Consider the following 11,239-nt stretch of genomic DNA (forward strand, 5'->3'; position numbering starts at 1 on the left):
TGCATATCATTCTTAGAAAACAACACAATAGTTTGAAAAAAGAGAAATTAATCTATGTATACACATTTACAAAACTAATACGTAAACGTAGATCAATCGATCGATCAGTCAAAATAGCTGTCAATTACTTTTGATTGATATGTGTTATCCATTTCTTACTGGGTGAACTATACGTCAGTCCAATTCAAGGCTCCTCATAATTGGTTGATTTCATAACGCTGATTGTCTCTCAACGCCCGCCTTTTCTTCTGAAGACTCGACAAGCTATTGGTCAAAGATATATCCTTCAACTGTCACTGAAAAACATCCTTATCCCAATGGTTGGAACAAACGTCAATCAAACAAATGCATTTCTGTGATTGGTCAAGATTGTTATCTCTCGCTGATTGACATGTAAGCAGATTGGACAGTGGTTCGGGTTGGGCGGTATTTCGTGTGGGCTCTTCAAGGCTTCACGGAGAGCGAATGTCGTCATGAGCGGTGGGTAGGAATTATAACGTTGGTGTTTATATTACTGTTACTTTCTTAAACCTTTCCATCTACGATTTAATGACACAGTATTTTACATGCTAGTTTGCACATATGTGTTTTAAAAAGCAATCGTTGTATTGCGTAATTTATCAAAGGCACACTTCCGTAATCAGGTTTCTTTTCCGCAGCGAAGAGTTTATCTGCTAGTTAGCACTTTAGCATGCTAAGCCAGCAGTTTCCTCTTCTATCAGCGCACTGAGAGTCCCTCTGCCCGTTTGTTTCTCACCCATATGCCCCTGAAAATCAGTAGACTTGTAGACGGGTGATTAAAATGTATTTTAAAACGAGATTGAACTGATGTTTTAAATCATTAATGTAGCATAGCTTACTTGCAAGCGTCTGAGGTTTAGCCAGTTAGCGTTAGCAGCTGTAGTTTGATTTTATGCAGACGTAAAATGTTGCAAACACCAAATTTACCCATGAGTTCTTGTTTAGCAAAACATTACGTCTTAGCCGTTCCGGTGTGTACTGCTTTTTTACCATAATAATCTTATTAGGTGGTTATAAGGGCAAGTTTTTCATAAAGTTAAGTTACAAAACTGTTGAATTTATTGGTAAAACATCAACTGTTGTGTGTTTAATTTCCGTTGTAACTCTAGACGTTACCACGAAACTCGCTGACATGGTTACATTAATGCATTGCCATAAGTAATGCGTTTTGCTAACTCTGTCAGCATCATAACATCTAGAGTGTATTTGGATTGTGATCTGAGGTTCTATGGGGGCAGTGCTGGGTGGTTACTGTATAAGTAAATATAGTAAAGTACATGCTTATGGTGCAAATTGCTACAGTGTGCTATTGGTGGATTTAGTTTTATACCCTGCCCGCGAATGTCCGTCCTCTCCAAGGTTTAGATTGTCACAGGTAACGCCTCCTCAGTCTCACTGAATAACTGCAAGTGCATGATGATGCTTCCTTTATAAACTCTACAAATTTCACAAATGTCTTGTGCACTTTCAGTTGTAACTCATAAATTCAAAGAATTCCTGGTGTGTTACTCTAGAAAATAAATATTAGGTAGTTCTGTTCTTTACATGAATCAATTCACCTTTCTTTTACAGATCAAAAGGACAGTATGGCCACCACTGTCGCAGTCAGCCCCAGTGAATATCTTCAGCCCTCCACCACCACTTCTCAAGTAAGATCCATTTGAAACCATATTTTAAATATTTTTTTATGAAATCACCATCTTTACACAGCTCTCTGAAATGCTTGATTTTGATTGGATAATCACAACATTCTGTGGTCAAATATTTTTCTATACTCTAAAGTAGAGATCGACCAATACTGATTTTTTTAACCGATACCAAATATTTGGATGCTTATGTGCCCGATAACCAATATGCTGAACCGATTTTATTTACTGTTATACTACTGTTTTTGACACAATTACTACAACACTGCTGAACTGAAAAAAACCCTTATAATAATAACAATCATTCCATCTTTGCATACAAAGTAATAAATAAAGGGGTCTGAAAGAGAAAAAAAAATATTTTTAATGAATCATATCATTGTAAAAACAAACAGGATAATAATAATAATAATCAGGAAAGTAACAAACAAAACAGCTTATGTGTCATTGAATTTTACAAAATGATTGCGTTTATCAGTCAGTCCGATATTACAAAACTGATAACGGATAATGGGAAAATGCTTAAATATCGGGGAAAATGCCGTGAAACAGATCTCTACTCTAAAGTTTAATTTGTTGCTTTGTCTGGGAATGAAATTCAGTTTTGAGTCGCATCTAATTGAGATTAGAAGCATCAAAGTTTTGATTTCAGTCATTGGGTCTTATTCACTAATAATTGGGTAAGATTTTTGTATTTGTATGCAAATTTATATGGACATTTGAACTTCTCGCGAAAACTTAAAGCCTAATTCACAACACATGCGCACATACATGATGTTCTTGCACTTGTTCTTACAATAGTGAGTTTGGTGTGTTCTACATGAGCAGCCACAGGCAACAAAGTTGGCAATTTGCATAATACCCACCCAAACCAGCTCCATATTTTAGAGCTGTTTATCACGGATGCACAAGAGCTAGAAAAAAAATCCATGATCATATTTATTATCTGTATATTTCTGTTTTGCTTTACATTTTCAATTTGGGAGGTTTTAGTGTCATTGGAGGAAACCAGATGTGCTGTATGTCCACCGGAGTAATATGTATTGGTAAAAAAGGAAGTATATGAGATGACGTTTCGACTTCTCATAACATCACGTTTACATTAGGCATTAAAGCTTTCATAGATTTATTTAAAAAGTGAGGAAGAAAAGTGTGAAGATTTGTCATCTTTATGTCATGTTTTGGCTGTTTTAGTGTTTTTGTCTGTTTTTTTTGGGGGGGGGGGTATTTTCCCTCTTTTTGTCACATGCATTCTTGTAATTATGTTCAGCTCAATTACTGCTTAATCATTAAAAGTGTGCTTCTGTTAATTGTGTATTGATGTTTTCTCATGTAGGATTCTCAGCCCTCCCCACTGGCCCTTCTGGCAGCTACTTGCAGTAAGATAGGGCCACCTGCTGCTCAGGCCCCAGCCAGCATGCCACCAACTCAGCCAACCACACGCCGTCTCCACCCCATCAAGCCCGCCCCCATTGCTCCAGCTCCACCTAAAAACTTTGGGTTTCTCTCTGCGAAAGGGAACGTTATCCAACTCCCTGCAGGCCTTGGTTCTTCAGGTGCCAGCCCTATTGTCTTCACTATTCAGAGTCCTTCGCGCCCAGCGGGCACATCTACTGCCAACATCCAGTATCAAGTGATTCCTCAGTTCCAGGGATCTCAGACCATTCAGATGATGCCTCAGGGAGGACAGATCCAGATCATCCCTGGAACCAACCAGGCCATCATCACCTCACCTATGACCGTTCAGGCTACAACACCTGCCCCACCATCTTTGACTCCAGTCACCCATCAGAAGGCAGTGGCTATCAAGCCATCTTCACAAAAGCGTCGGCAGAATAATGCCAACTTATGTAATACCAATGTTGTACGACTTCCGAGTGGACTCACGCTGCCTCTCAATGTTACTACAAGTGATGTGGGAGGAGCTCAGGTTGTTACAGAGACTGCAGTTACTCCAGTAAAGGGCAAGAGGGGAAGGAAGAGACAGTTGGCTGTAGCCCCCTCCACCCCTGCCCCTCAACCAGCCTCACCGCCACCTGTAGCTGAGCAGGTAGAAACGTTGCTGATAGAGACCACAGCTGACAATATCCTTCAGGTATGAGGACATTTTTATAATTCTGTTTTTTGTTAAAACCTTGTGGCCTAAAATTCCCTGCACGGCAAATTGCTGGATTATTGGTTGTCTTAAATGCCATCGGATAGATTGTTTTAGTAAAAGCTCTACAATTTCTGCACTTAGAGATAAGTCTAAGATGTATACGTAAAAATGGCTGCTGGTAATGACACTATTCTGTGCTGACAGGTGTGGCTTATGAGTTGTTTTCAGGACAAGGGAAAATCTCTTGTGTCTTTTTTTGTATGATGCTTATCAAGAACAGTGTAGTTTCAAATGTAGTATGGGTGAATTTCACAAAACTATCCAAGAACATGTCTTTGTTTTTCACTTGCTAAAAACCCCCCAAAAAAGATTGTGCACATCAAGTCTGTTTGCAAAATAACTAGCAAGTAAAAAAATAAGTTCTTGGAAAAATAAGCAGGATTCTCTGCTCTCAAACGCTGGGGGTGTGTCCATTGTTCATGCTGAAACCACGCCATGGATGGTCACTGTTGTGTTAGGGGCGGCGCCATAACCCTGAATGCAGAAATTTGGAAAAGTTAAGTTTGTTCATGTTGCTATTGCTGAAACCGTCTATTGACAGTGAAGGTAAATACAACAACTCCTATTGTTTCACACTTTTTCACAGCATCATCTAACTACGCTATTGTTTCTGTGACCTCTTGTGGTAAAAATAACTATGGATGCTCCCATCGATCGGCCACAGACCGGTATCGGCCGATAACGGCATTAAATGACTCGATTGGTACTCTATAGACCCCTTCAAGGCTTGTAAACATTGAATGACTATCGTGTGGGTGCGCAGCATGGGTCAAACTGTTCATACCATTTAGGCTTTCTAGTTTAATCTAACCAGGCTGAAAAATGATGACTTACCTGAAATGAAGTGAGCACTACAAACACAGGCCTCTTTGATATTTGCATTGTCCCAGTCTGCACGTTTAATTGCTTGCAGCCACAGATGTTGTATTTTTTGTTTTTGAGATTCTGCAGGAATCCCGAAAAACTTAACGGCAGACCTGGTGCAATTTTCAAAGCCCACGACGCAAGTAGGCATTTTTGACGATACAGAATAATACGCAACTCAATCTGCTGTAATGAGTTTTCTGACCCCAACATGCGCAGTCGGATCCGCCTGGGACATGAACTGTGAAGGGGTCTATAAATTTGCCGATCTCTTGAACCGATCTTTCTGTTTACCTTTGTCATCATATGGCTCCTGAACGTGGCTGCAATGAGCAAATCGATCTTCGATTAATGGCTGTGCAAAAATATAGATACAGCTAAATACCGTGATACATTTTCCGCGATAGTGTATAGTTTATCAATTACCTCTGTGTGCATCAAAGAACTTCCTCCGCCATTGCTATAGTTGTCGCTGTCCAGTTGTCTGTCATATACGACCATTTGACCAATGTCTCAGAAGTTAGTGGGAATGAGAAAATGGCAGAAAATTTTAAAACGCCTGCAGCTTTCAAAGCCGAAGTGTGGATTTTTTTTTCCATTTTTTTATAAAAAAAATAAAAAGTATTGCAATGTATCGCAACATGTAACGCACTGTATCGTGCTTTCAATTTAACATTATAATTTTTGGTAAATATGCAAAAACTATTGATAAGCCTATCATAAAGAGAATTCATTTCCTTATCCAGTATTTCCTTTGGGTAAATTTGAACCAGGCATGCTTCTTTGATATTTTGTACTGGGATCTCAATTTTGTTTTTTTTGCATCTGTTCCTAATAATTGCTTCTATTCCCAGGCAGGGCACAATCTCCTGATAGTACAGAGTCCAGGTGGAAATCATCCTGCTGTTGTGCAGCAGGTGCAGTTGGTTCAGCAGAAGTCTGAGCAGCAGGTTGTTCAGATTCCCCCGCAGGCTCTTAAAGTGGTACAGGCCGCCTCTGCCACACTTCCCCCTGTACCCCAAAAACAGACACCCAGTGTGCAGGTGTCCCCCTCAGAACCCACACAGGTACTTTTGATAACCTTATTTGGATTATGCTCTCAGAGTATAAATCATTAAATATTCAATGCTGTTGTATGTACCTGGGTTTGATTTGTTGTGCACTGCATCTCTCCTAGGTGCTGATTAAAACAGCCTCAGGTGAATGGCAGGCTGTACAAATACAAGAGACCACGGTTACCACGCCAACAACGTCCCCCAGCCACTCCACACCTGCAATGGTCACTAAGAAGGCTCAAACAGGAACGCGAAAAGAGAGGACGCTCCCTAAGATTGCGCCGGCTGGCGGGGGTCTCATAACATTGAATGCAGCCCAACTAGCTTCTGCTGCTCAGGCTGTTCAGACCATCAACATTAATGGTGTCCAGGTGCAGGGGGTTCCTGTTACTATCACCAATGCTGGGGGTGAGTTAGTCATTTAGACTTTTTTAGATCCATCTTAAATGGATAATCTTAAATGGATATATAATAAAGGCTGTGGCTATTCGATCCCAGGGAACACACATACTGAACGTGTATACCTTGTAATGTATAGTAAGTCACTTTGGATAAAAGCACCTGGCAAATGCATAAATGTAAATGAAAAGTTTTTCCAAAAATTAGAAACCTGTTCCAACTCATTCAGTCATGATGCTCATGTAAAATCTTTTCATCCTCCGCATTTCATCTCTAAATGGATTGTATTCAGGGCATGTAATTACCATTTGGTATTAGGTTTAGATCTTCATTGCAGAAGAGTACAAATATCCTCACTGCCAAGCTGATGCAAACCTTACATTTATTTGGAATGGTGCATTTTGAATAACATTGAAATCTTGCCGCAGAGATTGTGATGTGTATTTTGATTTTCTGTGTTTGTGTCTTGCAGGTCAGCAACATCTGACAGTACAGACAGTTCCAGGTGGTGGTCTTCAGCTGGGCGGTATTCAGACACAAACTCAAACAATGCAGATGGAGCAAACACAGACACTCGCACTAGAACTGCAGACACAGCCAGGAGAGAAAAAACGGCGCATGGCCTGCACCTGCCCAAACTGCAAAGATGCAGAAAAGAGGTGCGAAAGTCATGAATTATTTCATCAAATGTCTTAAAGGGATAGTTCACCCAAAAATGAAAATAATGTCATCATTTACTCACTTTAATGTTGTTACAAACCTGTATAAATAATTTTTTCCTACTATGGAAACGAATGGGGTCCACGTACGGTTTGGTTACAAACATTTTAAAAATATCATCCTTTGTGTTCATCAGAGTGAGTAAATGATGACAGAATTTTCATTTCTGGGTAAACTATCCCTTTAATAGACTATTATTAACAATGTGACTGAAAGATGGAGTGTCACATTAGCATACTATACATCATGGGTCTCTGGAGACCACCTGTCCTGCAGATTTCAGCTCCAACCCCAATCAAACACACCTGAACCTGCTAATAAAGGTGTTCAAGGCTACCTTAAAATTAGGGGCAGGTGTGTTGGAGTAGGGTTGGAACTAAAATATGCAGGACAGGTGCCCTTCAGGAACAGAGTTGGAGACCCATGCCAGACATCAATCTTGTGTAACTAGATTGTATCACAAATAAAATGTTATAAGATATATGGTGTTTATATGCTACAGGCCAGGAGAGGTGGGGAAGAGAAAACACATCTGCCACATAGCAGGTTGTGAAAAGACCTTCAGAAAGACTTCGCTGCTGCGGGCACACGTCCGGCTGCATACAGGTGAAAGACCCTTCGTATGCAGCTGGGTTTTCTGCGGAAAACGTTTCACACGCAGTGATGAGCTGCAACGACACGCCAGAACACACACAGGTGCGTCAAATACTTATGCATAATAAATACAAATGTTTGTTAATATTTAAAGGTGCAATGTGTATGAGGATATAATGACAGAAATGCTATATAATATACACAACTATGTTTTCAGTGGTGTATATAGCCCTTACATAATGAACCACTATGTTTTTATTACCTTTTAATGAGCTGTTTTTTTCTACATACACCACGGGTGCCCTTACATGGAAGTGGCCATTTTGTGCCTTCATGTTTTTACAGTTTTCCTAAAAGGACAAACTGCTTTACAGAGCACATCACTGTTGTCTTACGCTGCGTTTACACCAGACGCGGTAGAGGCGGCAAGCGTGAGTGATTTCAAAGTTAAAATCAATGTGAAGATGCGTTGAAGTGCATCTGGAGGTGCCGCGGTGCTGATGAGGCGTTTAGCGCAGCGAGTAAGACGCGTTTTCGCCTCATTGGTGCTTTTTGTGCATATTGCGTTTGACGCAAATTTGCGACTGACACCCGAGTTCAAAAATTTGAGTTTGGCGGATTTGAGTTTGACGGATTTGAGTTTGACGGATTTGAGTTTGGTGGATTTTCGCGCCGCGTTAACCAATCAGGAGCCTGCTTGCTGCTGTGGCGGCAGCCCCGCCCGGAGTCACTCATTCAGCATGAAGGCTTGATATTGTCCGCGAGCAGTCACCTGGAGCTATACGACACAAGTTTTTATTTCTATAGAGACAGGAATAAATAGGACCTCGCTTGGAAGAGTGTCAGTGAGGACATTGGGCAACCTGGTAAGTTGTAAATGCACATTTTACTTTTGAGTCACGTAACGTTTATCGACCCGCGCCGTTTATTTTCCCCCTATAGTAAGATTACCAAATACAAACCGGTAACTCTCGATAAATGCACAATCAACATCACCCATCCTGCAAACAGACAACAGCACATCACTTGCCCCTCCCACAAGAAGCGGATTTTGCCTCTGACGCGCGTCTACTTCGCTCTACATGCATGAATGCATTCAAACTGTTCAAGCGGCAAACTAGGCGTGCTAGACGCGATTTTGACGCCTAAAACGTGGTTGGTGTAAACGCATTATTAGACAACGACATTTTTGTCTTGCGCTGCCTACTGTAGCTTCTCTATGTATTTTGAAGGGAGGGCGGTAAGTGGTGAACTGAACCATTACTTGCATTTCATAACCTCACCACTAGATGCCGTTAAATCTACACACTGCACCTTTAAATATTTAAATGAATGAACTATTCCTGTTTAGGTTTTAAACTTGGTTGCTTTGAGTTTTCATAGTATATTTCAAGTAAAAGTGTCATTTTAAGTGTTGATTTTTTCTGATTGTGTGCATCTTTTTAGGAGACAAACGTTTCGAATGCAATAAGTGTCAGAAACGTTTCATGCGGAGTGACCATCTCACGAAGCATTACAAAACACACATCAACACAAAGAACATGTGAATACAGGGTTTCAAAAACTTTGAGGGAGAAAAAGAAAATCCCTTATACCGGGGCTTGAAGGATTAAAGGAAACAAAGCAGTCAACCCCTCCTTCATCTGTACGACATGGCTCTGGAAAATCACCTGTTCATACCAGACTTCACTCCTGCTGTCCCCTTTTATTACTCATCCTTATTGTCAGAGGAAGGCTGGCAGGCCTCACAGGATCAGTAAATCTTGGTGTCTTGGATGATTATAAGCAGTGGAGAAGGATGACTGTTCAGTATGAATTTTAGCACCAACAGGCACTCCAGCAAAAATAGAAGATCCTCCACAATTTACTATTTTTTCACATGTATGCGTTTCATTTTATGTCAAACCCCCTTACATGATGTGTAGCAGCTATTGGACAGTGTTTTCTGGCTTTTATTGTGTAAATGTGTTTGTTTTCATACATACAAACATACATTTGTACATACACTGGCACAGTTGAATATAAAAATAATGCTTTGGACAAACTCTTTAACCCAGTTAAATGAATTTCAAAGTCTAATTTTAAAGTTCAAGTGGATGCTTGAAACTTTTGTTACTTGGTACAACTTTGGTTGATTCGTTTTTTTTAATATTAGAGGTGGTTTGGAAAAAATAACTTTTTTTGGCTTTTACATTTCCAGGGTTGGACAATCATGTCTTGTGTACAGAGGAGATAAGGTAAATATATTGGGATATACAGCAGGGGATAGGATGGTGGTTTATTAACCATACAAAATAAGGAATAAGTTATCAAAAGAAAAACTTATTAAACTAATATTAGTGCATATGTGCGGAATGTGTCTTTGTTGAAAGATCGCTAATGTTTTCATGCAAAATTGTAGATAAACAAGAATTCGTGTTTATTTTCTGTTGTGAACTCAAAGCAGGCGGACATTTCTTTGGTGATGGAGATGAAAACCAGTTTAAATGCTTTTATTTTATCTACGGTACAGGTACACCAGCTATAGGCTAGTTCAATTTAGTCATTCCATTTGAGGATTTGTCCAAGCTCTCTACAAGAGGCCTTAACATGAAAAATATCTGTGCTTATGTATGTTTGTATAGTGTCTGAATTCATACTGTTGTATTCGGGTGTAAAATGTAGGATAATTGTTACACAAATGTGTATTGGCTGGTGTTGCCGAACATAAGATGTGGACTGTGTACAGTGTAAATGAGAAGGAAAAAACAACATTGTATATTTTCATTCCTATTATACGCAAGACTAATAGATGACCCTTTTTATTGACTAAAAGATGCCTTAGTCTGCAGCACGCCATATTTAAAGAGATTTGTCCTTTTCCAGAGAACTGCATTTGTAGACCTGCTTTATTTTTGTGTCTAATTTATAAAGTGTTAAGAAATGCCAATTTATGTGCACTGACCAAATTCAGGGTTTTTGCTGAGTGGATAATTTAATTATTTGGTTCATGTACCTACATTTGATTTGACAGAATCGACAAGTTCTTTATCTATCCTTTATATATACCCCACATTTAAACAGCCCTGGCTTTGAAAATTGGTAGATAAACCTGTGTTTGTATTACTTGTATTGAGGAGCTTAGAGCAGAAAACTTGCTATCTTTTTCTACAGTCAGACCACCTGTTCCACTCACCTAATAAAGCTTAACACAAAACACTCAGTGTGTCCTTGTTTTTGACAAGAAAAGAGAGTTAATTCTCATGAACTATGTTTAAAGTCTGGACATTTAGTTATTACGTTATACAGAAATAAAAGTAAAAAAGTGATGTGAGAAAATGGTAGGATATTCCCGGGGACTTTTATTCTAAAATGAACTTTTGCAGCCGTTGGAACGGTGTTGCCAAGTCCTCATGAATTTGCGGCGATACTTCAGAACTATTCGTGTTTTTGTGGGTTAAAGTGGAAGGATTTTGTTTTCAGCTGTCAATCCTGAGGTAAGATGATTTATAGAATATTTATTTTATTACTGTTTATTATTACCAAATAACAGTGATTCTTACGAAGAATTATGTAATAAATGAATAATTGAGCAATGCATAAAAAGTGTAAAATATGCAGAGGTAAATTTTTAAGTATCTGTATTTTTTCGTGGTGTTTTTCTTTTACTTCAATACATTGAAGCATAATATTGTACTTTAAATTCCATTACATTTCACTTTATATATAATTTAATACATAATAAGTTACATAAAAATGTAAATTAGGTAAAAGTACAAGTTTATTTAACAGTAAAAGTATAG

At 39.1% G+C, this 11,239-nt stretch overlaps 1 protein-coding gene across 2 annotated transcripts; it reads left to right on the forward strand.

Moving 5' to 3' along the window:
• Positions 1-409: 409 nt before the first annotated feature.
• sp2 (sp2 transcription factor) lies at positions 410-10,655 on the forward strand. Of its 2 annotated transcripts, none has more exons than XM_065241629.2 (8): positions 410-480; positions 1,594-1,670; positions 3,004-3,762; positions 5,544-5,756; positions 5,867-6,152; positions 6,616-6,802; positions 7,366-7,559; positions 8,904-10,655. In XM_065241629.2, the coding sequence occupies exons 1-8, from the start codon at positions 474-476 to the stop codon at positions 9,002-9,004; spliced, it is 1,824 nt and encodes a 607-aa protein (XP_065097701.1). In that variant the 5' UTR covers positions 410-473; the 3' UTR covers positions 9,005-10,655. The 2 variants fall into 2 exon arrangements, with proteins under 2 accessions (XP_065097701.1, XP_065097702.1); XM_065241630.1 differs by lacking the exon at positions 410-480 and adding an exon at positions 489-1,396.
• Positions 10,656-11,239: the final 584 nt, after the last annotated feature.

This window comes from Paramisgurnus dabryanus, chromosome 14, assembly GCF_030506205.2.
Source record: "Paramisgurnus dabryanus chromosome 14, PD_genome_1.1, whole genome shotgun sequence".
Classification (NCBI taxonomy): Eukaryota; Metazoa; Chordata; class Actinopteri; order Cypriniformes; family Cobitidae; genus Paramisgurnus; species Paramisgurnus dabryanus.